Here is a 24,903-nt window from a genome sequence, read left to right on the forward strand (position 1 = left end):
CAGAGCCTGGAGAATATTCTGGGCCGGAAATGTGACTGGCCCCGCCCTGCTAGGGAAGAGTTCGTCTGGGTGACACAGGGCACAGCACCCACCTGAGCTCATCTGAGGCGTGGGAGGAAGTGCAGAGGCTCAGAGGGAGCCTCTTCCACCCCTCCACTGCCCCGGCTTCCTGGAGGCATGTGCTGCCTCCTGAAGTTCATGTGGTGGGCAGTCCCCTGGGCTCCCAACAACGGGGCTGCATGTCTTGGGATAGGAAATGGGATTTAGTTGGCCTTTCACAGAGAGTTCTCTCTAGATAAGATAAATCCTTCATGCCCAGCTATTTAGAGACAGAAGATGGGTTAGGGCCCTTTTTAGTCCTGTGGGCTGACTACAGGGAGCCTTGGAAAAGGATGTCTTCCCTCACCTCACAGCGCCTGGTACCAACCCTTCTCACGCCTCCTGGAAAAAGACCAATGTCCCAGGCCTGTAGCTTTCTTATCCATCTGGCCAGGCCATGGTGGAAAAGCACAAATTGGGACTCAGGGACCAGGGGCCCCAAAGAGATCAGTCTCCCAGAGCAATCATGGTAAGCGACAGGGAAAGCCAGGCAAGCTCCAGATTTCCTCCTAGTTTGAATTTCCTAGAGGGACCCTACGTCCCCTCCTGCTTTCTCCATCCATAGCATGAGCAGCGTTACTGAGCAGACCCTGGGCCAGGCCGGGCGGGTAGCATCCTAGCTCCACTGCTGATCAGTCGTGAGACACTATGTCAGCTGCCCAAATTCACTCTACCAGGGTGGGGGGTGGTCACAGAACCTGCCTCCGAAGCGAGTTGAGTGAAGTGAGCCAATACACATAACACACTTCTGAGTGTGCCTGGCACAGCACAAGTGCTGTGCAGGTGCGGCTGTCCCTTGGTGCATGGACATAGGTGTGGCCGTCCCTAGGTGCATGGACACAGGTGTGGCCATTCCTAGGTGCGTGGATGCAGAGCGTGGCTGTCCCTAGGTGCCTGGATGCAGAGTGTGGCCGTCCCTAGGTGCGTGGGCAGAGGTGTGGCCGTCCCTAGGTGTGTGGACACAGAGTGTGGCTGTCCCTAAGTGTCTGACCGCAAGTGATGTGAGCTTTGCACCCTCTTTTTGGGACTGTGGCTCCTCCTGTGGTCTAACCCTGGGGGGGTTCCTGGTAGGCCAAGACTGGATCCCTGGGTGACTACATAAAGCCTGGTGGTCTCAGCCTGGCAGAGGCCACCAGTCAGGATGCAGGGTGGTATGAGGCAGATGGACAGAGCCCAGGGGACCCCGCTGCTGCCACTGCTGAGAGCAGTGAATGCTGAACCAGGACTCAGCAGGCAGTGACTGTCCAAGGCCCTGGGCAGGTCACTTAAGCTATCTGGGCCCGGCTCTTGTCTTGACCAGGGCGCCCCCGGTGACCGAAACGAGGAAAGGTTTGGATAAGAAAGCGTCAATCGTTTCGATTACTTCTCTGCATGGGGAAAAAGGGACCCATAAGACAAAAACATCCAAAACACAGAAAACATTAGATCTCTGATTTTAATAGTTGAGAGGAAGGTTATAAAATAAAACAGACAACACAGAGCTTCATGACAGCCTCGGATTGGCAGTCAACCCAGGGATACAGAAATGTAAACAAAAACAGAGCTTCCAGATAACATTATTGTGTGCTATGTAACTTTCAGAATACAGCAGCTCCCCAGACACTCTAAAGTCAAGTGAAACAAGAGTTTTTAGAATCAATCTATACACATTTCAGAGGGCAGTCCAGGAAGGCGCTTTCCTCTTAGGTCAGCCCAGGGCTGGGCTTGAGCCTGAGCCCAGGGAGGTGTAGACACTACCCATTTTGGGCAGGGGAGGCCAAAGTGGTTCTGCTTCGGGTGGGGTTTGGCTTTAAGGGGCTGCCCCGCTGGCTGTGTTCTGGGGACCACTTTTGCCTTTGCCTCTGGCAGGCTGGCTCTGACCCCTGCCTGTCTTTCCGTTTGGCCCACAAGACACACACCCCTTTATACCCAGAATCCCTTTCCCAGCTGCAGCAAGGGAGCCAGCCAGCCAGCCAGGATGGCTCTCCCCACGGGCACTCCAAACGCCAGCCTGGCCAGGTGAAAAAGTCAGAAAAAAGGCAACAGATACAATTTGATAGCCATCAAATCCTCTCCTCCCTCTGGAAGTTTCTGAGGTGCTGGTCGTCATTCTGTCCCATTTTTTGCCACTGTGCTAGGGCTTTTGACTCAACCAAGAAAAGGGCCGGCCTTCCAGCCTGGCCCTGCAAGAGTGTCCTAGTGCTTCAGGTAGTGGATGGACATCGTCATTCGTCCCACCTGCTGCCCCTTAAAGCCCCAGAAGGCCACACCCTCAGCATCAGGCCAGCTCTCCAGGTCACTGGGGCTTGCCTTGACAGGATGTGCAGGGCAGAGCCTGGAGGGAAGAGCAGAAGATGCCATGTGCTGTTTGCAGGAGCAGCCATCCAGGGCACCGCTGGAGGAAGATCTTCCAGTGACTGTCTCAGCACGTACAAAGAATGGGGGTGGGCTGGGGCAGCCCCTGCCCAGAGCCAAGGCACAGAGGAGGTTTGAAATGTCCAGGATAAATAGAAGCGCATGGGAATGGAGAAAAGCCAGCTCCGTCCCGCTCTTAAAAACATCGCCATTGGCACCAAAAATATATTAACATCTGTACATTTGTCATCTTTAAAAAAAAAAATAAGGAAATAAAACCTTCTTGGCACCTTGCAGTTTATTTCTTAGAAATGAGGTGATATGTGGAAAGGCTTCCTGTGCGTGCACATGCACGCGCACACAGAGCAGTGCATACACACAAGCACACGCACACACACGGCTGGGCACACGTGTGCCTCTCCTTGCCGAAAGGACAGAGCCCTCCAGAACCCTGAGCATTAGAGGAAGCCCTGCCAGGTGGGGGGTTCGCTGCCAGCCCCCACCGCGGTTGTTTGCAGAGGTGCCCTTTGCCAGTGCTTTTGACTCTGCTGTCCACTGGGGACCTGCAGCCCCTGCCCTGTGCTGAGAGGCGGGGGCAGTGGGATCCTAGCTCGAATTTCCTCTGGGTAGGAAGTCCTGCTGCCAGGCACACAGTGCCTATCTCTGTGGGCAGCTGCTTCTAATTGAAGGCAGCCTTGGCCTCATCCTTTCTCCAGACATAGGCACATCTTCTCAGGCTCAGAGCAGCCTCAGACCATAAGTCAAAAACGCAAAAATGAGCAGAGGTCATTGCTGGGCCTGAGTGAGCACGTGTGCCCAGAAGGGAGACCAAGACACGGGGGCTCCAGTCCTGATCACTAGTGTTCGGGTGAGAGGTCGCAGGAGGGTGGGCTGGCCAGGCAGCTGGGAGGCAACCCTGGACCCTCTCAGGGCCTCTAGGAGCACCCCCAGGGCTCGAGCCACTCACAGGTGGGGGCTGCCCTGCAGCAGGGAAGTGACAGTGTTCTGTAGTGCCACGGCCACCTTCTTGGAGGTCTTGCGCAGCAGTGGGCTGTCAGGGTGGTGCTCCTTCAGGTGCAGGACGTGGCCCTCCTGGCTCTCAGATGTGCAGCCACACTCCTCACACACGTACAGCTTGGCCCGCCGCTCCTTGTACGCGTACTTCTGCTGCACACCATGGATCTTCTTGAGGTGAGACTCCAGAGAGCAGCGCTGCGTGAAGGCCTTGTCACACAGGCTGCACTTGTAGGGCCGCACGCCTGCGGGGAGGACAGGGGCCAGCATCAGAGACCTGGCAGGGACTTAGGAGGCTGTCAGCTGCTTCTGGACACAGAAAGGACAGGACCCCTGCCTCTCGGGCCAAGGGATGGACGGAGGCCTGTCCAACACCAATTTCCCGAGTGACTCTCAAATCAAAACTCCTAACTGATGAGCTCAGGAGGACTTGGGCCCTGAGCTCCGGGATGCCCTCCCAGGCTGCCCGTCACCGAGGGAGAGCAGGGGGTGCTGGGCTTTTCCCGTACGGCCGCAGCCAGGTGGATCTGGCATGCTTCTCCCAGCCATGGGCTTCTGCTTACCAGTGTGAGTTCGGACGTGTCTCTTGAGGTCGAAAGTGTCATTGAAGCCCTTCCCGCAGTATGTGCAGAGGTGCCTCTTGACGTCGTTGTGACACTTCATGTGGCGGTTCAGCATGCGCTGGTAGGTGAAGGCCTTCTGGCAGATGTGGCAGGTGAACAGGTCTCCACTGGGACTGTCCCCAAGGGTCACCTGTGGGTGAGGACAGCATTGCTGACAGACCTCCAGAAGTTGGGGCCACAGGCTGGCAGATTGGGAAGACGTGGATGCCAGCCCCCAGTGCCCCTGAGGAGGGTGGTGCCCACCTCCCAGAGGCCACAGCTCTGTGCCATCTGCCTGGAGATCGGGACTCCTCTGCAGAAACCTTGGCCCAGGTCCCAGGTCAGTCTCTGCCTACATCTCATTTGTGCCATGTCTTACGAGCTGGACACAGGTCTACATGCACGCCCCTGGCCCTCAGAGACAGCGTGAGTGGCATTACCTTCATCTTGGTGCGCAGGAAGCCATGGTCTCTGCTCTGGGGGTCTGTCAAGGGTCCCATGTCTTCAGAGGGCAGCTGGGCCACCACACAGGGCCCAGGGGCCACACTGTAGCTAGAGTCTCGAAGGCTCATGTTCAAAGCCAGGGGGCAGGAAGGGGGTTCGGCCACAGAGGGCTCCGGCTCCCGGTAGGGTTGTGGTGGGCAGAAGCCCAGGCTGACTGGGGAGAGAACAGACAGGTGAGGGGCTTGGTAGAGAAGAGAGGATCCAGCGGGGTTTCTGGAAGCTTCCCTATCCATGAGACGGCTGGAACCTGGAGACTCCGTCCCTCCCATCGCAGACGTGTGGCAGAGCGGGGCTGCCCCGACCACCACTGCTGTACCGCCCTCCTGCCCTATTAAGGTAATTGCAGGTGATGCCAGCCAAGCGCCACTGCCCGCTGAGTAATTTGTGTCTTAGCGGAACTGGGAGGACCGAATTGCCCTGCCAATTATCCCTCTGGAGTTGTCTGCCTGCCCCACCTGGGCCAGTCCCTCTGAATTCCAGGCCTCATCCACTCTCCTACAGGGACAAAGGGCACTGGGAGCCGGAGCCCTCTGTGGCCGAACCCCCTTCCTGCACCCTGGCTTTGAACATGAGCCAGTGGAGACCTTCTGCCCAGGGACAGCTCTTGGAGCTGCATCAGAATGGTCCCCGGTGGTCTGGGCCGCTCCAGGCCTCTCCTCCGACAGATTTGGCTGCTGGTCTTGGGGGTGTGGGTGGTCCTAGCCCTGCCTCCCACCCCCACCCCAGCAGGCGGGTCCCTGCTGTTGTAGCCCAGGGCTCCAGGCTCTCCACTCCCAGCTGGTCCCAGCTCTGCGGGGAAACAGGCCAGGTGGGTGGAACAGGGAGGAGGTCAGGGAGCTGCAGGTGGATGCAGCCTAACAGTCTCGGCGGCCTGCCCAGGCTTATGCAACCCTCCCCCTCGGCAGGACCGCTCGCTGGGGCATGTCGGGCTGGGCTCCCTCAGCAGCGGCAGCACCGATACCTGGCAGCCCTTGGATGCAGCCACGCCCCACAGCAGGCACCTCACACCGAGCGGGCCAGGGAGGCTTGGCTTCAGACCCTAAGCCCAGTGCTGACTACAGACGACCAGAAAGAGAGCACTCTTGAGGGACACAGAGAGACAATTCTCAAAGCCAACAGAGCTGGGGCAAATTTTTCAACTTAATATTTTTCTTCCAAAGAGCCTGAGCTCAGTACTTGAAACCCGTAAGCTAAGGACATCCTCCAAGCTTCAGAAGGAAAAATCACCAGGGGCCTATGACCTAAAGGATGAGTGAGCTTCTGAGGGAGGCTGATGTGGGATTGCAGAAGCAGGAGCATGGCCCTGTGCACCCTGCCGCCCCGCAGTCAGCGAGGCAGAGAACGGGCAAGGGCCCAGGCAGGAGGGCTACTGCCCTCACCTCTTCTCCCAGAGGACAGGGACGTGGGGGAAGCAGAGGAATGTGGTTGTGGAGCAAGGGTGCGTTTGACAGTGCTGAAGTTTTGGGAGAGGCCCCAGCCCTCGCCCCCTCAAAACACAACAAAGGTCTGAGAGAGAAGAATGCACCCGCCGCCGCCCAGAACCCGTCCTGCAGGCACTGGCGTCCGTCTGTCCGGGGGCCTTTAATGGGCCACCTCATTCCTAGGGTTGATTCATCAGCGCCTGGCCCAGGCCTGGCCTCTGGGCTGGCATTGCACCTCTCTCTGAGCCTGAGTGTCGGGGTCTGGCTGTCTACCCCGGCTTGTTCCCCTGCCACAGGAGCTGTCTGGCTGGGGGTGGGCAGGGGCGATGGTGAGCTTCTCATGCAGGCTCACCAGCTATTGGAGACCTTGGCTGAGAATTCAAAGCTGGATGACATTTTCCATTTCTCAATCCAGGTGGAGACAAACAGGAACCCCTACCCTCCTCTGCCTGTCAGTACTGGATGGTGTGAGCGAGGTCCCCCAGCCGCACCACAGCAGGAGACAGCAGATGAGGGACGGGCTGAGCCCACAACAGTGGCTGCTCTGGGCTGTCCTGCTCCACCAGAGGGAAGGCTCATGGTCAGGGTCCTGAGATCCATGCATTTGGGAGGTAGACCTGTGTCCTTTGCCCGCCTCTGATGTTCCACACAAACCTGGCCGAGCTGGTGCTGGGAGACCGGGGCCAGAGAGAGTGGGCCTGCCTGCTTTGGCTCTCTGGTCCACCTCCACCCTGAGTGAGGGGCAGAGGAGGCTGGACGGGCAGCCACCCGCCGCCAGGGTGGGGATGTTTGCCTCATCCCACCCACCCTGCCAAACCTGTCTCCCTGCCACCCCCATGAGCATGTCCCTCCTGCGGCCACACGCACAGGGAGTGCGCACTGGCGTGCCACCTGGCACTGAGTGTCGCTGAGTGGCAGTAGGCAGGAAGCAGAACTGGTTGGGCCCTGCTTGTGGTGCTCTCTGTCCCTAATTAGATGTTTCCGGCAAGGCGGTGGCGCTGTGACCACTCATCACCCACCCACAGCTGTGGAGTATGGCAAGGCCAAACTAGCCTGGCCCTCTTCCTACTGCCTGGGGGCTTAAGGGTCCCCTCCTGCTAGCCCAACTTGCCTCTACCTGGACAATGTTTAGGGCCAGACCCAGAGCAGAGGCACGGACACCGAGGAACCGTGTCCAGGGCAGTTGCCCATCGAGGCCTGTCTCCTGCCTTAGCCTCTGTAAGTCCTCCATCTCTTGAATGGAAAGCTGTTGGCCCAGATGTTGGGCATGAGGCCTGTCCCTGGCTCTCTGGAGAGAGCAAATGAAGCAGATGCAAGGATGACCCCCTCCTGGGCCCCGCTGACCACATGGGTGCTGCCCTGGAACATGGGGGTCAGCCCAGTTCTGAAGGTGAGACGGGGGCCCAGCATGTCAGCACAGTGCAGCTGGTTTTCAGCAGCCTTACACCCTTATCAGGAAGGGCTGGTGCCCCCGTGCCCATCTCCTCTGTTCCCTGTAGGTCAGCTAGCAAATCATCCAAAAGGACCCAGCACCAGCCAGAGGCAGGCCAGCCCAGAAACGCATGGGCCAGTCTCTGCTCTTTCTGTTCCCACTGTGAACTTCCAGAAGTTCCTTCAGACAGTATATTTTCCCTCTTTCCCAACCACTTTTCACTGGGTATCCACAAAGAAGTTAAAACTGTGCCCTGGACCTCCTGCCAGGGTGCCCGCCCAGAACAGTGGGGGCAGTGCTTCCTGTGGCAGCCCCAACCAGCCGGGCACAGGCCCAGTGTCCCTGTGGGACTCCATCCAGGACTTGCTGAAGTGGCCGATGATACAAAGGAGCCCCGACTTCACCCATGGCCAGCTTCCCTCGCCATCCTCCCTGCGGCCAAAGGACTTGCCCTCACCTGTTCTTTCCAGGACAAATCCTCTGCCAGGTTTCTGCCTCAGGACACCCAAGCTCAGCACAGACAGCCTAGCAGCCTGGGTGACAGGATCCCGGCGGACAGGTAGGAGTCTCAGCTAGCTGGCTGCCCAGGCCCATCCTGCTCCTCTGTCTCTATCCACTGTGTGGCTGTCCACTCTCCCAGCCCCACTCCCTGGCAAGCACAGCAAACATCTCCTTCGCTGCCAAACACAGCCAAGGAACTACTACAGGGTAACCATCCCATTGGAGGCTGGAGCTCTCCCCATCCTCACCCCCGACGCATCCTTGGGCCCCAAAGCTCACTCTCAGCCTTCCTGACCAGCTGGAAAGAGACCTGCCCAAGTGCCCACACTACCTAGCGGTAGAGCCAGGCTGGGCCGCATTCCTTGAAGGAAGCTCCAGTGTCCCACCGCCCAGCCTGCTGGCCTCCCTGAGCTCGAGTGTCCACCAGGCTAGTGGCAGAGCAGACCGTGGCCAGCCCAGTGACAGAGGGGAGGCTGGGAAGCCTGGAAGAGGCCCTGGGATGCTCCTTGACTCCAGCTTCCAGTCTGTCCTCAGGTGCCTTCCTGACCTGGAGATTTCACTCAGCAGGGGGTGGGGCTCTGCTGGGGAGTTGGGAGAACCAGCTTCAACCCTGTTCCTGGAGCCCTTCCCTGGTCAGTCCAGGAGGTAGAATTTACTCCCTGAGTACAGGTGCCTGGGTTTATCCTCAAGGAACCAGGCATTACTCCCTGTCACTCCAAGTCAATATTGACATAACAAAGGAAGGCGAGGGGAGGGCAGTTGTGGGGGGGGCGGGGCGGTGGCTCAAGGTGGCTTCCCAGCCAGTAATCCTTTCAAGTCTCCAGGGCGCATGCATGGAGCTGTCTTCACCTCTTCCCAGGGGAAAGATTCTGCCCTGGGAGTGAGAAGCTCTAGAACTCTACCTGGGGGAGAGAGGCTGATGTGATTGTCAAACTCGGGCCCTGGAATCAGTGCTGTCGGGCTGGGGCCCAGCACCTCTGGCCAGTAAAACCTTCCCCTTCCAGGTGGTCTCTGGGAGGCTTTGAGGGTCTCAGAGGAACCTGGCAGCAAGGTCAGAACTCAAACACTCCCACGTTCCTGGGCCCTCCACTGGAAATAGGGTCAACGCTTAGCTGGTCACAACGTTCCAGGAATCTGTGAGGCGAACGGAAACGTGCCCAGCTGGCTCTGGGGTCATGGTTGGCTGGTGATGGAATGGCCCAGCCAGGGGACAGGCCAGCACAAAACACACCCCCACTCTCCAGCCATCTGAGGCACCCGAGCGTGGACTGCGGACATTCCCTTTCTCGTTGCCAAAAACTGTGGGAAAACTCTTCAGTGGGCCACATGGCTTTCAGAGGTAAAATTAAGTTCTCTATCTTCTACCCTTTACTTGACCCACAGGATTCTCTCCTTGCCAGAGAGATGAGGACAAATTCTCCCTTCATCCTTGAGACTGGACTCCCGTCACACATCCTGGAGGAGCCTACAGAGAAGCCGGCAGGTCTCCCTCACCTGGACGGTGGCAGCCGGTGGCCCGGACCACCCAGAGGCCCTCCCCTGCACCTGATGGGACAGCCCCTGGGGCATAAGTCTCCCCTGCCACTTCCACTGTGGCCACTAGAACTGTGGTGGAGAAAATCGCTAGGACACAAAGAAGTCAATGATTTCAACAAACGGAATTTCTTTGTTCTTTGTAAAAGTCAACACATGATCTGTTACTGATTGGGATGTGAAATAAAACTAAAAATAACAGCACACTGAGCCTGGCTCAGAGCTCAGCTCACCTTTACCACGGTCCAAGTTCAGTTTATCAGATTCCAAGGAGCAGCTAAGCAGCAAGTCAAACATAGGTGAGGGCGGAGGGCCGAGCGGGGAGGGGGCTCCGGCCCTGTGCGTGCCCCTACAAACCCCCAGGTAGAGAACCAGCCAGTTCACCAGGGATGGTGGCCAAGCAAGAAGCTATAAACAGAATCCTGAGCCCACACACTAATCTGCCACAGGTAAGAAGGCCACTCACGTCCCTTTTTGCCTCAGTTTCCCCAATGGGGTTATCAGGGTCTTCTGGCACATTCCCTTGTTTTAAGGAACTGTGAAAGAGGGGTCCCCTTGAGATCAGGTTAAGCTGTGAAACATCCTGCCAGCACCACAGGCCACAAAGACCTCACCACACTGTCTTCAACAGCTGATTCAGGAGGGAAACTGAGCAAGAGCCCTCACAGGGCCCCTGACTGCTGCCCTCATTTCCCCACTTTCCTACAAGGCCTGGGGCGGTGCCAGGGAGTCTGCAGATCAAGGGTCAAAGTCAGTTGGTTAATTACTCCCCCCTCCCCCCTCGGAGGGGCTGGGCTGGGCGTTCAGAGCGTCCCCGCCCCGCCCCCACGGCCTGGGGAGGGGGGCGTTCGGAAGGAAGCAGGCTTTCTCCAGACCAAAGACTTTGTTGGGGGTTGGGGAGGACAGAAGGGATAGGAGTGTTCTTGGGGCGTTCAGGGGAAGATGCCGCTGGAGGAAGAAGCAACTCGGGTTACTCATTCACAGTCGACGCTGTCTAGGCGTTTGCCAAAAATAACTGGGTACACCAGCTTCCCCGGGCCTGGCCCCCCGCTGTGGGGTGGGCTCCCTTCAGCTGCTTTCTATGCAATTGTGTCCTCCGCCAAGGTGAAGGAAGTGCGTTTCTAGCAGACGTGAGACCCGATCCCACCTCTGCTTTAAGGGCAAGAGGGGCGCAGCGGGCGCCTGCCCTACCGTCTCGGCGCACTGCGCGGGACCAGGAGCCGGAGCCCCACGAAAATTTGGGGGCCCACACCCCCCACCGGCTCGACCCTCACTCCGACCCGGCCACCAGTGTTGTCGGGGAGGAGGAAGGACCTGTGCGAGCGGCTGGAGCTCAGAGTCTTTTAACACAAATCTCGGCCGAAACTCCAGCTCGCTCCCCGCCCCCCAAAGTGGCATCGCTCCAGTGCCCTCCTCCCGCCTCATGCAAATCCCGGTTTTCTGGATTTACGACGTCGGAGCCGAGGGTCTCTCAGCGGTGACACACCCCGCTGCCTCCTCTGTGCCGCGGTTCAGGGGGTGGGGGTAAGCGGTTCCGCGCCCCCTAGGCCCTGGGAGCGGCTCCGCTTCCACCATGCAGCCCCCGCCCCCACCGGCGCTCTTCCGCCGGCCCCGCCCCCGCCCCCTGTGCCCCGGGTCGGGAGCCGCGGGCCCACCCAGCCTGGGCCGCAGCCGCATCAGCCCCGGAGCCCACACCGCGCCTGCCGTCCGGCTCCGCGGACCTACCTGCGCCCGCCCGCAGCCTCGACGCCGTGGCGGGCGTCCCAGGCCGGAGGGCGGCTGCCTCACCTGGCACGTAGATCTCGCCGCGCTCCTCGTCTGGGAGCTCGCTCCAGTTCCTCTTGCACGTGGAGACGCACGGCTTCTTCACCAGGAACGCGCGGGGCATTTTCGAACCCTCGTCGCTGGACACGGGCCGCTTCCGTAACTGAAGCCGGGAACCGTCCCACCTTTGCGGGGCCGGGCTGAACGCCGGGAACGGGGCACAGCAGGGAAGGAGTCGCTAAGGCGCCCCTACGTTCCGGGGAAGGTCCGAGCCCGGACGGCGCGCGCCGGTTCCAACTCCGCAGAGTGTCGCCGTCTTCCCTGCAAACGAGGTCCCTTGAGGCCAGGTGCACCGGGAAGCGGCAGGTAAGCGTCTCCCGGCTCGACTGGCGTCCCCGCGGCCGCTCGGGAAGTCTTAAAGTGCGAGCCGGACGGACGGGTTGACGCTTTATTGGCTCGCGGCGGTGTGTGTTGGTGGCTGGGGCGGGGGGGTGGGGGGCGGTGATCTGATCTAATTAGCTTGGAGTGGCCTGGGGAGCGACGGCGCATGCGTTGGGAAATAACGGTGACAACCCACCTATTTGTTACCTGTCGAACCGGTTTCCATTCCGCTGCGGGTGAGGTGGCCTCGCGGCCCGGGCGGGGCGGCCGGGCAGGGCGGGGGGCGGGCGTCGGGCACTCTGCCCCTGGCTGCCCAGCGGGCCCGGCTCCAGCGGGACCTCCCAGCCAGGCGAACCGGCGTTTGCAAACAGGGGTTTCGGAGGGAGCGGAGCAGGGAGGGAGGGGGCAACGTTATTTGCACCGGCGCTGGCACGCTCCGCGGGTGATGACACGAAACTCGTCCAACTGGGGCCGGCCTAACCCGGCGCGCCCGAGGCTCCTGGGGAGGCGCGAAGCCGCCGGGCGGGAACGGGCGGCCCGGTCCGCACTTGTTGAACCGGGCCTGGGCCCAGGCGGCGTGGGATCCCAAAGGCCTGGCTGAGCAACTCGTGGCTCAGCCGGTGGGTGTTTGCTGGGCGCCGGCTTCGTGCGAAAAGGCACGCAGGGCCGCAGGAGCGTCCCCGGCCGGTGTGCGGGGAGGCGCGGACCGCGCGACCGAGTACCCGGCAGAGAACCCGCGTTCTGCCCTGAAGCCTTCACGGAGGAAGTGGCTTCAACTGCGCGGAGTGCGCCGAGAGCCCGACAGACCCCCACGTCTTGGCCACTGGGACTTATGCACCCTCAAAAACTCTCCTTGTCCCAAATGGGTGGATTTCAGGTGCAGCCAGGCTGGTGGAATGCGGAGGGCTGGGGACCTCAGACCGGGAAAGGCCCAGCCGCCTTTGACCTGCTACGGCCACCGCGGAGAGCTTCCTACCCACGGCCTGCCCTGGGCTGAGGTTCAGCCTGGGACCCGCGCCCCCAGCCACTCTTCATACTCTCCTCAGGCCCCAGGCCCATGTGGAGGGATGCCCCTGCTCCTCAGAGGCCTCCATGAAGCCCACGCTCCCATCCCATCGTGACACTTTGGGGTTGGCTGGGCTTCCCTCACTCGCTGACCTACTTAAGGGCAGGGATGGGGCGTTCGCGTTTGCCTCTTCCCCTGCCTTTCCAAGGGCTGTGACCTCCACTCTGATCCCAGCCAGACCTTTGAGTTCAACTGACATTAAGTGAACACCTGGTATGTGCCTATCTTTTGAGGTGAATCCAGGAGAAACAACCTTAAACCACTCTCTGTCCAGGAGAGAGGTGCAATTAGTTCATTCGTTCAACAAGTATTGATTGAGCAGTTTTGTTGTGCCACCCCCTGATGGGCTGGTACACAGTGGGTGCTCGGTGGATACTATGGTGAAGTCTTCACAGATGTCCCTAGACACAAGGTGCAGTCTTCCCCATCAGAGGAGCAACTCCAGTGTCCAGAAGGACAGGACACTGGGTAAATAAAGTGAAGCCGGCCAAGGGAACCCCTCCCTGCACAAGGTGTGGTTACAGGGTGTGGAATGGGGCCCGAGGTGGGAGGCAGTGTTGTCTACTGCTATATCCCCAGCTGTGCCTGGCACAAAGTGGGTTATCAATAAATGTTTGTTGAATGAATGAATATCCTCTTTTCTTGATTCCCGTGACCCATTCACCTTTCACAGTCCAACTTTTGGTAGAGACACAGATATAGGAAGACAATACTACAAATTCAGTGACAAAAGACAACTGACCCTGGTGGTCAGGGGGAGAACAGAGTGGGTGGGAACTGGAGAGAATGTGCCTATCTGAAAGGCAGCCACAATCCTGTCATTCAGGTGCACAAACCTCACATGGCCACAGCTTTCCATTTTCCAAGAGAAACCAGAAGTCCAAATTTGTAAGTGAAACTGACTTAATTTTTAAATGTTAGCTCAATTTTTTTATTTTTAAAATAATTTTAAGAGTTGGGGTCTCACTAGGTCACCTGGGCTGGAGCACAGTGGTGCAATCTTGAATTACTGGGCTCAAGTGATCCTCCTGCCTCAGCCTCCTGAGTAGCTGGGACTACAGGTGTTTACTACCACACCCAGCTAATCAAAAAAATTTAAAACATGGAATGGGTCCAACAAAACATCTTTGTGGGTTAGGTTTGACCCACAGGCCGCAGTGTGTGGTGTGGCTGTCTTCTTGGGCAGCTCAGGAGACAGACGATGTATGTGACGGCGGAGAAACATGTAGTTGAACTGTGAGTGCCATGAAGGCTGGCGCCCTCTGCTCTGTTCACATCTAGCAGCATATCTCTGTTCATCTAGCAGCACAGTGCCAGCTACATGGCATTCATTCATCCCTAAATTCATCCCTTAATTTCTGAGAACCTGCTGTGCCAGGCACTGAGATTCTACAAAGCAAGGCAAACAAATAAGGAAACAAGTAAGCATAAGCATAAGACGCAAACAAAACATTTGGCAAGAGAATGTGATGGTGGCAGGTAGGGGTGCTGAGGCCTGAATGAGAGGGAGGAGCCAGCTGTGCAGAGCAGAGAAGACAATGACCAGCAGAAGGAACAGCTGATGCCAAGGCCGCAAAGCAGGAGTGAGTCTAGTGTGTGTGCCACGAACCCAAATGCAACTTGGCTGTGCGGTGAGGGGAAGAAAGGGCAGGGGAGCTGAGGTTGGAGAGGCAGGTGGGCCACACGAGGTGCTGTTAAAACCCAGGCCAGGCCTCTTCTCGGCTCATACCCTCCAGTGGCTTCACTGCAGCTGGAATAAGAGGCTGAGGCCTGGCGTGCTGGGGCCGCCCCTGACCTCCCAATTCCCTTCCAGCTGGGTCCCTGTATGCCAGCCACACTGCTGTCTCCTGCATCCACTGAACAAGCCTTGGCCTGTTCCCAGATCTGGCCCCCCTCCTGATGCTCCTTCTGCCTGGAACACATTTCCCTACTGAATTACTGGCCACCTTTCTTCATTCAGGTTTCAACCAAATGTCCCCTCTTCTGAGGGGCCTCTCCATCCACCCCAGCTAAATCCTTGTCCCCCGCCACCTCTGTCCCACTATCCTATTTTCTTTGCCACAACTTTCACTCTGTGGCATTTTGTTTTGTCTTCCTTGTTTATTGTTGGTTCTCCTCCCCACCACTACAAGTTCTGAACTTGAGGGACCCCTTTGTATTTTTTTTATTTTTACTTTTTGTGCCTCTGCTGGTCTGGGGTGGGACCTCTTTTTAAATGCCATTTTAAATAGCTTTATTTAGATAGAATTCATATACCATCAAATTCACCCTTTTATAAAATGTACAATTCACTGGTTTTTAGTAACCTCACAGAGCTGTACTACCATCACCACTAAATCTCAGAACATTTTAATCGCCTCAAAGAAAACCCTGTACTCATTAGCTGTCACTGTGTCTCCCCTCTCCGTGGCCCAGCACCCACTATCTGCTCTATCTCCATGACTTTGCCTATCAACTTGTTCTTTCCTAAGCCTTCCTGTATCTCCAGCAGCCAGGCCCGCGAGGGTGTGTTTGTTGTAGCCCAATTTTACAGATGAGAAAACTGAGGCTCAGAACCCTTGGGAAACTGACTTTCCCTTTTCCAAGCCTTGTGTCTAGTGGCTGCCCATAACTGGGCTGCATGGGGAGGACAGAAACTCAGGAGGAGGAGAAATGAGAGAGGGCATGGAGTGGGGAATTCCCAGCTCAGCATCCGGCAGTGGCCCACACCTGGGCCCTCGGCTGGCATGTTGCTGTCGAGGGTGAGTCTGATGACAGTCTGAGCTCAGCTCCATGCTTCACTTTGCCAGGGACAGAGCCAGCACCACCCGCCCATAGGGGAACAGACAGGTGAGAACAGGGCCCACCCAGGGACCTGGACACCCAAGAGGGCCAAGGGTACCTGGTGTAGGGGGAGGACCAGGTCAGATGCAACAAGGGGCTGTTTGTGAAAGGCGAGGCTCCACCTCTGAGGGGCTCTGTGACTGAGTGACCGCACCTCTGTGGGCTTCCCTTTCCTCATCTGGTACCCACCCTCGGTACTTGGGTTGCTGTGAGCCTCAGTAAGTCCATGCAGATTCGTCCATTGCAGCATTGGAGACCACAAGTGGGTTCCCTCCCTCCAGACCCTCAGCCTCAAGGAGCCAACACTCAGGCAGGAGGTGTGCAGAGGCCACGCTGTCAGAGGCTGAGCCGGGGCCAGAGCCAGTGTCAGGCCTCCTGACCCTTGGAAGCCTGTCTCCTCAACTCTGCGAGGGGTTTAATAATCATTCCTGCCTCACCGTGAGGGTGGTGAGGGCCGGGGATGTGCAGTTACCAGCACCCTCTGGGCTCAGACAGGGAAACCAGACTGGCTCCTACTGCAGGCTGCCTCCCCTCCCCAGGGCTGCTCTCATCCTGCCCTCTTTCATCTTGGGTTTAATTAGCCAGGCTGCCTCACCCCACAGCCTCTTGGGTGGGAGTTATCACTCACATTTTATAGATGGGGAAACTGAGGCACCTAGAGGGAAGTGGTTTGGGGCTGCCGCCTGTGAGTCAACTGTGGAGCCAGGGCCTAGAGGAGCCGGGACCGGGCCTTCTGGCTGGACCTGTCCCTCCGGGTGGGTCCCTATCTCTCCATCCCCAAGGGCACCCAGACAGCCTCCTTTTTGGCACTCTCCACCCCTCAACTCTCCACCACCTCCCATCTGGAGTAGGATGGGGTAGGGAGAGGCCAGTTGGCAGTGGCTTGCATGGGGGCTCAGGCCTGTTTCATCTTCAAAGCGGCTAATTAGAGCTAGAGGTGGGTGGTGGGGTTTGGGCGCCGGCGGTTCTGTGCCCTGGAAAACCGGTGGTCTGTGGGGCACCCTGTAACCTGGGCCTCTGGCCTAGGAGAGGCGGCGGCCCAGACCCCCGAATGCCCCCAAACAGCCAGAATCCAGCCCACTGAAGTCGAGAGTGCTGAGTTCCGGCCCTGCTTGGCCCCAGGTCTCGGTTGGCAAGGCCGCCCTCCTCCCGGGCCTGTTTTCCCCATCGCTAGGCATGCCTCGAGCCCCGTGACCGGCCAGGCCCTGACAGCCCGCACTTCCCGAGTATGGATCCCGTTGTTTTCGACTTAGGGCCCTGCCCCACCGTCGCCGTCACGACCCCTGCGGGCCGCCAGCGCGGCCTCGGGCAAACAAAGGTCAGCAGCTCCTGGCGGGCCGCAACCGCGGCGCCGGCTCCTCGCCCCCAAGCCGAGCGGGCGGGGGGCCCAGGCAGGCGTCAGGGAAGCGAAGCCAAGCCCTGCGGCGCCCGCCGGACCGGTTCAGCTGGGGCGCTCTTCCTGCGGGCGCCCTGCGACCGCAGCTTGCTCACCCCCAGCGGCCACTCCGGGAGCCCCAGGACCCGCACCCACGCCCCCCGGGGCCGCGCATCTGGCGCAGGGTGCGGTGCGCCCGGGCGCCGGCGGGGGGCGCGCTGGCCGCCGCCCTGCGCGGCTTGGCGGGCGCTGGTGGGGCCGGGCCGCTGTCCGCCGAGGGCCGCGGGATCGCAGCCCTGCGCCGCGGGACCCGGCATCGGGGGCCCAGGCCCACCCCGCTCCGCCGCCCCTACCCACTCCCCTCCGCCTTTCCTGCCTGGGCCTGAGGCGGTTTCGGGGAAGGGGGCCTACACGGCGGGACAGTTAGTCAGCCCCCGCGAAACCGGCGAGTCGGCACCTGCGGGAGGCGGTGGCCCCGTTACGCCCCGCCCCACCCCACCCTGCCCGGCCTTGGCCGCCCCCGCGCTGCGCCCCGCCCCGCGCCGCCAGCCCGGAAGGAGCCGGCCGGCCTGAGCGCCCGCGGCGGCTGAGTCAGGCGGCGAGCGCGGCCCGTTACCGCGGGCGCCGGGGGCCGGGGTGGCGCTGTGGTTTCGGTGCGGGCCGCGGGCTGGAGGGCGGCGGCCTAACGAGCTCTCGGCACGCACCCTCCCTCGCCCTGCTCCTGTCCCGTCCCGCGGGGGCCCCGGCGTCGGCCCTGAGAGCCCTGGTGTCACCGTGGGAGCCGGGCGCGGGTCCCGTCGGCATCTGCGCGGCGGCCGGGAGTGACCGTAGCCCCTCGGGGTCGGCGGCGGGCCCGCGCTCCTGGTGGCTGCGGCCTGAGGGTCCCTCTCCCTGCGCAGGGGCCCGCGCACCTCACGATGGGGCCCCTGAGCCGGGACGCCTGGGCCCAGCGCTTGGGGGCCTTCCGGGCCAGCCCGTCCGCCTTCATGGCAGGTGCCGAGGGGGAGGATTTGGGTCGCGACCTGCTGGGCGACCTGAGGAGTGAGAAGCTGAGCGAGCAGACCAAGGTAGGCCCCCACGCGTCCCCTGCCCCTGCCCGCAGAGTCACCCCAGCCCGCCGCGTCCTGAACCTCCTCTTCGTGATTGCCTCCTAATCCCCTATCCAGGTTTCCCTGCTGGCCCTGAGCTTGGAGTACCCTGCCCAGCTGTGGCCCGACGTCTCTGCGGCCGAGGTGGCCGCCACCTCCTTGTTGGACACCTTGGTCCTCCTACCCCCGCGGCCCTCAGCTCTCCGTCGGCCCCTGCTGCTGGCGGCCACCACAGCCCTGGCGGCGGGCGGCGCGCTGGGCCCCACCTCGGGCGCCTCCTGCCGGCTCCTGCCCCTACTGCTCGGCCTGGCCGCAGGCAGCGATCTGGGGCGAGGCTTTGTCCCCGCCTCGGAACAGCGCCCCTTGCAGGCCACCGCCTGCGAGTGCCTGCGAGAGCTAGAGAGCTGCAAGCCCGGGCTGCTGGGGGGCTCCCTGGGGCTGCTACGGGGCCTGCTGGGGCAGGAAGGCCCCGTCCAGCCGCTCAGCCTGCTGCTGGCCCTTGCTTTGCGCAACACCTTGGTGCTCCAGTCCCGGGTTGGGGCTGGCCTAGGGGGACTGCTCACGGATAAGGTCTCCCCAACTGGGGGTGGTCCCTGGGATTGGACACTAGTGGAGGAGGGCGATGGACGCCTTCAGCCCCAAGCACCCAGCTGGCCGGCAGCTGAGGAGGGAGAGGGGGAGCGTAGTCTTACAGCACGAGAGCACAGCCCTGAGGAGGCGCGGGAGCTGCGGGCTGCGGTGATCCAGCTTCTGGACACCTCCTATCTGCTCACTCCTGTGGCCCAGGCCCAGCTCCTGTGGCTGCTGGGCTGGGCCCTGCGGGGTCTGCAGGGACAGCCACCCGCACTCTTCAAGCCGCAGCTGGTACGGCTGCTAGGCACAGCACAGCTGACACTGCTGCACGCGGTGCTTGCCCTCAAGGCGGCCTTTGGTGAGGCCCTGTTCACAGCCCAGGATGAAGCGCTGCTGCTCCGCCGGCTCACCTTGGCTGCCCAGCACCCTGCTCTGCCTCCGCCCACCCATCTCTTTTACCTGCACTGCCTCCTGAGCTTCCCTGAGAACTGGCCGCTGGGCCCCGAAGGTGAGGAGGCTGCCCCACTGCTGCTAGGGCCTCAGCTATGCCGTGGTCTCCTGCCCAGTCTCCTGCATGACCCGATGGCTCTCCTAGCCCGCCTGCATTTGCTATGTCTGCTCTGTGCTGAGGATGAAGAAGAGGAGAAAGGCCAGCTTCCAAGCCCACGGCACTACCTGGAAGAGCTGCTGGCTGGCTTGCGGCAGCGGGCAGCCCTGGATGAGGGCCCCCGGGCCTTGGCCACTGTCTGCTTCCAGGCCTCATATCTGGTGACCCGCTGCCTGGCTGGGCAACCTACAGTGCTGACCCCCTTGATCCACGGACTGGCCCAGCTATACCGAGTCCGGCCCATGCTGGCTTCCCACTTTGTGGACTTCTTGGATCAGGTGGACTCTGAGCTGAGGGAGCCCCTGAAGGTGGTGTTGCGGCAGGAGGTGGTGTCCAGGCCGGGCAGGGATGAAGCTCTCTGCTGGCACCTGAAAATGCTGGCAAAGGTGGCAGATGGAGATGCCCAGAGTGCTACTCTCAACTTTCTACAGGCCGCAGCTGCCCACTGCATGAACTGGGACCTACAGCAGGGCCTACTGCGGGTCTGCCGGGCGCTGCTGCGGGCAGGGGTGAGGGGTGGCCTGGTTGACTTGCTGCAGGTGCTGGCCAGGCAGCTGGAGGACCCTGATGGGCGTGACCATGCCCGTCTCTACTATATCCTCCTGGCACACCTGGCTGGACCCAAGTTGGGGGTGGCCCTGGGCCCCTCGCTTGCCCCACCTGCACTGGCCTCTTCACTGGTGGCCGAGAACCAGGGCTTTGTGGCAGCACTGATGGTGCAGGAGGCCCCGGCCCTGGTACGGCTGAGCGTGGGGTCCCATGGGGTCAAGGGCCCACTCCCAGTGCTGAAGCTCCAGCCGGAGGCGCTGGAGCCCATCTACTCTCTGGAGCTGCGCTTCCGTGTAGAAGGGCAGCTATATGCACCCCTGGAGGCTGTCCATGTGCCCTGCCTGTGTCCTGGTCGCCCTGCCCGCCCTCTGCTCCTGCCGCTGCAGCCCCGATGCCCGGCCCCCGCACGGCTGGATGTCCATGCCCTTTACACCACATCCACTGGTCTCACGTGCCATGCCCACTTGCCACCCCTGTTCGTCAACTTTGCCGACCTCTTTCTGCCTTTCCCGAAGCCCCCAGAGGGTGCTGGGCTGGGTTTCTTTGAGGAGCTCTGGGATTCCTGCCTGCCAGAGGGTGCCGAGAGTTGTGTGTGGTGTCCACTTGGGCCACAGGGCCTGGAGGGCTTGGTGTCCCACCACCTGGAGCCTTTCGTGGTGGTGGCTCAGCCCCCTACCAGCTACTATGTAGCGATCCACCTGCCCCCGAACTCAAAGCTGCTGCTGCGGCTAGAGGCGGCCCTGGCAGACGGAGTGCCTGTGGCCCTGCGGACTGATGACTGGGCTGTGCTGCCCCTGGCGGGGGACTACCTCCGTGGGCTGGCGGCTGCTCTCTGAGCCCCGGGAGACCAGGTGGGGGCAGGACTGTGGCCCTTGTGGGGGCCAAGGCACATTCCTGTAGCTCTTTCCCCAAAACCGTGCATTCCCCAGTGCCCTCGCTGGCTTGTTTTCTTTTGGGCCCCGGTTGGGAGCAGGCTCATGGGGGTGAGGGTCTGTCCTAGTCTGTTTTTGCTACTTTAGCAAGATATCTGAGACTGGGTAAGTTATAATAAACAGGAATGTATTGGCTCAGAGCTCTGGAGGCTGGGAAGTCCACAGTTGAGGGCCCGGAGCCCAGTGAGGACCCTTCTGCATCATCCCATGACATTGGACAGAATGGCAGGAGTGAGGGGAGAGGGAACCCACTCCCAAGATAACAGCCTGAGTTCACACAGGAGGGCAGAGTCCTCGTGGCCTGACCACCTCTTAGGGTCTAATCTTACACTGTTACAGTGGCAATTACATTTCAACATGAGTGTGGGAGGGGACAAACATTCAAACCGTAGCAGGGTCATAGGCCCTGAGAAGGCTTCCAGACAGAACCCAGCACTGCAGAGCTGCAGAGTGCCTTCTCACCCAGACGCACTAGCGTTCTCCACAATCCCTGCCCAGGAGGCAGGGGGAAAATCTCCTTTCTGCTTCCCAGAGAGGGTCTGGCCTTGCCCAAGGCCGCCCAGTGATTTAGGAAGCAGGCTGGAGCTAGTGTGGACCTCCTGACCTATTAGACAGTACTTTTCTTTCTTTGTTTTTGGGGGAGGTTAAAGATAGGATCTCACTCTGGCTCTGGAGTGCAGTGGTGCGATTAGGGATCATTGCAGCCTCTGCCTCCCAGGCTCAGGTGATCCTCCCATCTCAGCTGGCCTCCTGAGTAGCTGGGACTACAGGTGTGAGTCACCACTGTATTGTTTGCAGATAGGATCTCCCCGTTTCCTAGGCTGGTCTCGAACTCCTGGGCTTAAGCGACTCTCCTGCCTCAGCCTCACCCAAGTGTTGGGATTACTGGTGTGAGCCACCACACCCGGCCAAGCCAGCGCTTCTCCACTCCCAAGGTTTGCAGGCTCCCTGCCCCAGGGAGCTCACGCCAGGCAGGCCAGTGGACCTAAGCCAGAAACAGAAAGGCTGCAGTGGCTAGGTGGTTTCTTCCCCAGGAAGAGAGCTTCCCAAGCTATGCTGATTAGAGCCAGCTCTAGGAAGGGCCTGCTAATAAGGTCTAGGAGCTGAGACTAAGCTTTTTCTAATCTCAGCCCCTAAGAAATCTAATTTGTGCTTAGGAATCTTCCCAGGTAAGAAGAACTAGTTCCTCTAGTTGTTTTTCCCCAAACATGCAAACACTGAGGATTGAGCTGTGTGGGGTCAGCTCTGCTGCCAGGCACATGTACGTTGCCTCATTTCATCCTTGCAACAGCTCTGCAGGGCCCCGCAGGTGAGGAAATCTGTAGGCAGGAGCGGTTGAGTGATTTTCCTAAGGTCACCCAGCTGTTTGGTAATAGTGTTTTGTCATCTGGTAGCAGGTTTCCATTACCATGCCATCAGAGCAGACAGCCAGGGTCACAGAGGTCCAACCCTCTCTGCCACCTTCTGCTGCCCCTCCCGCCTCATGGGCTCCCAGCCACAGGTTCCCCATGGGCCAGCTTTACCCCTCCTGATCCTTCTGACTGGGGCAGGCTAGGAGAGGAAAGACGGGCCTGAGCTGGGTGTGGTGGCTCATGCCTGTAATCTCAGCACTTTGAGAGGCTGAGGTGAGTGGATCACCTGAGGCCAGGAGTTCGAGATCAATCTGGCCAACATGGCGAAACCCTGTCTCTAATAAAAATACAAAAATCAGCCGGGCATGGTGGTGGGCACCTATAATTCCAGCTACTTGGGAGGGTGAGGCAGGGGAATGGCTTGAACCCGGGAGGCGGAAGTTGCAGTGAGCCAAGATCACGCCACTGCACTCCAGCCTGGGTGGCAGCGAGGCTTTGTCTCAAAAAAAAAAAAAAAAAAACCCAAAAAACAAAAAACCGGCCTGGGACAGTGAGACTGTTAATAGGTAGATAGAGTCAGGAGGCCTGTCTCAAATTTGAGATGTGACAGTAACTTGCTTTGTCACCTTGGCAAGTCATTTCCCAATCAGGAAGGGGTCAGTTTCAGGAAACAGAAACTTCTCCAGCTGTTTTTGGCAGAAGGGAATTTAAGGGAATCAGGGTACTTAACAAAGTACATGGGAAGGCTGGAGAAGTCGCCTCCAGGAGGCTCCCACTGGAGCTGCGATCAGAACATACTGTCCTGCCTGCCATCCACCCCCTCTAAGCACCCCGGAAGCTGTGCTTGGGCCCTGGGACTTGGGGTGCAACTGCCACTCCTGCCTCCTGACACCCACAAAGCCAGAAGCTTGATGCTGCTGCAGAAGGACTGAATATCCCCAAGGCTGGGCCCGCAGGGCAAACTTGCTTGGCCCTGTTTCCTCCATCCATATCCTTCAAAGGGCATCTCATTAGTGGACTCCATTTCTCTCTTCCACAGAACTCCAGTGGCAAGGGAATCCAGAAACGTTTTCTTTTTGCCTGGAGATGCTAATTGTTAGCCTAAGAGTAAGGTAACTAGTCCACGTGAGGACTGACCATCCTTTCACCCATCTGCCCACCTGTGCATCCATCCCATTTTATCCATCCATTCCTCCAGTGGTGGACACCACATGACCTTCAGCTCCCCCGACCCCAACCAGAACTGTGCTGCAATGGCCGTTCTTATATGCCCTTATGGACCCATGGGACAATTTCTCTGTGATACATACTAGGAGCAGAATTGTTAAATCATAGGGAATGCATGTGTTTAGCTTGGCTAAGCAATGTTGGAGTAAAAGCTTTTGGTTTTGCATCTTCTCAGCATTCCTAGGGAGGCACCAAGAGGGAGGATGGTACTGAGTGAGCCCACCTGAGATAGCTTCTAGACCCCAGCCCTCTGTGTTCTCAGAATCACACACTGCTGCTCATCACTTCAGCTTCCCGAAGATCATGGCAATAGCAGCATGCCTGTAACTGTCCCAAGTACATCCAAAAATTCTTCCTAAAGAGAGGGAACCAAAGTCACATGGGTCACTTTGTCCACCTGTGTGGATGTTGCTCATGTTCACATACCTTTCCTTGCCTCCTTCAAGGCAGGTCTGGCCACAAGTCCAGCTCTGGCTAATGAAATGTGAAGGGGGTCAAGGGCTGGGCGGGGTGGCTCATGCCTGTAATCCCAGCACTTTCGGAGGCCAAGGCGGGTTGATCACCTGAGGTGAGGAGTTTGAGACCAGCCTGGCCAACATAGTGAAACCCGGCTCTACTAAAAATACAAAAATTAGCTGGGCGTGGTGGCGTGCCCATAATCCCAGCTACTCAGGAGGCTGAGGCAGGAGAATCGCTTGAACCTGGGAGGTGGAGGTTGCAGTGAACTGAGATCGGGCCACTGCATTCCAGCCTGAATGACAGAGCGAGACTCCTCTCAAAAAGAAAAAAAAACAAAAATGTGAAGGGGGTCAGTTTTGGGGCACAGTATGTCATTGCCAGTGCTCATTTTTCCAGCCCTCTCTTCCTCTGCCATGACAGTTGGGGAAGTACATGTTGCCATGGAGGTGCTAAATAGCTGAGTCATAATCTCACCTTGATACGCTGTAACAAATGCCCTGGATTATCAAATTAGTTATGTAAACTAAAAATCCTAAAACCCCACCGACTGAACAGACGACCTGAAAAAACCTAATTCCTGGCCCTGACAGGCTGGGAGGTCAGATGCAACTTGTTATACCCCATCCCTTTATGGTTTAGACACAACTGCCCAGCATGAATGAACAAAATAGGGATCATGAGATGGACAGAACAGACTCTGTGGCATAAGATACCAAATTGTAAACAGGACCTAAGGCCATGCCAAGCAAGGGTTAAATCATGTAGGGCCCCCCTTCACACTCTGCCTCCCCTGCCCCCCACTTATGAATAAACTATGTTCTAACTGCACAAGGGTTTTTTGGTTTTTTTTTTCTGTAGCAGCTAAAAAGCTTAAAAACAAACACTTTTTTTTTTTGTTTGTGTGTTTTTTGTTTGTTTGTTTGTTTGAGACGGAGTCTTACTTTGTCACCCAGGCAGGAGTGCAGTGGCGTGATCTTGGCTCACTGCAACCTCTGCCTTCTGGGTTCAAGTGATTCTCCCACCTCAGCCTCCTGAGTAACTGGGATTACAGGTGTCCGCCACCACGCCCGGCCAATTTTTGTATTTTTAGTAGAGATGGGGTTTCACCACATTGGCCAGGCTGGTCTTGAACTCATGACCTCAGGTGATCTGCCCGCCTTGGCCTTCCAAAGTGTTGGGATAATAGTCGTGAGCCACCGCACTCGGCCCAAGCACTGGCTTTGAGATAAGCAATATTTTTTTTTTTTTTTTTTTTTTTTTTTTTTTG

The 24,903-nt window shown here is 58.8% G+C and overlaps 2 protein-coding genes and 1 long non-coding RNA gene across 3 annotated transcripts; 2 read left to right on the forward strand and 1 right to left on the reverse strand.

The window, feature by feature from the left end:
- Window positions 1-1,515: 1,515 nt before the first annotated feature.
- On the reverse strand, window positions 1,516-11,663 carry OVOL1 (ovo like transcriptional repressor 1). Its single transcript, XM_025356652.1, has 4 exons — window positions 11,229-11,663; window positions 4,490-4,707; window positions 4,011-4,200; window positions 1,516-3,692 (listed from the first exon to the last, which is right to left on the reverse strand). Exons 1-4 carry the CDS (start codon window positions 11,326-11,328, stop codon window positions 3,397-3,399), a joined length of 804 nt encoding a protein of 267 aa, XP_025212437.1. The 5' UTR covers window positions 11,329-11,663; the 3' UTR covers window positions 1,516-3,396.
- Window positions 7,859-9,678, forward strand: LOC112606340. The gene is made up of 2 exons (XR_003115627.1): window positions 7,859-7,965; window positions 9,291-9,678. It is a non-coding gene; the product is annotated as an uncharacterized LOC112606340 (long non-coding RNA).
- Window positions 11,664-17,385: 5,722 nt separating the features above from the next.
- AP5B1 (adaptor related protein complex 5 subunit beta 1) lies at window positions 17,386-24,464 on the forward strand. The gene is made up of 2 exons (XM_025358321.1): window positions 17,386-17,916; window positions 18,016-24,464. Exons 1-2 carry the CDS (start codon window positions 17,767-17,769, stop codon window positions 20,500-20,502), a joined length of 2,637 nt encoding a protein of 878 aa, XP_025214106.1. The 5' UTR covers window positions 17,386-17,766; the 3' UTR covers window positions 20,503-24,464.
- The last annotated feature ends 439 nt before the right edge of the window (window positions 24,465-24,903 follow it).

Source organism: Theropithecus gelada, chromosome 14 (assembly GCF_003255815.1).
Source record: "Theropithecus gelada isolate Dixy chromosome 14, Tgel_1.0, whole genome shotgun sequence".
Classification (NCBI taxonomy): Eukaryota; Metazoa; Chordata; class Mammalia; order Primates; family Cercopithecidae; genus Theropithecus; species Theropithecus gelada.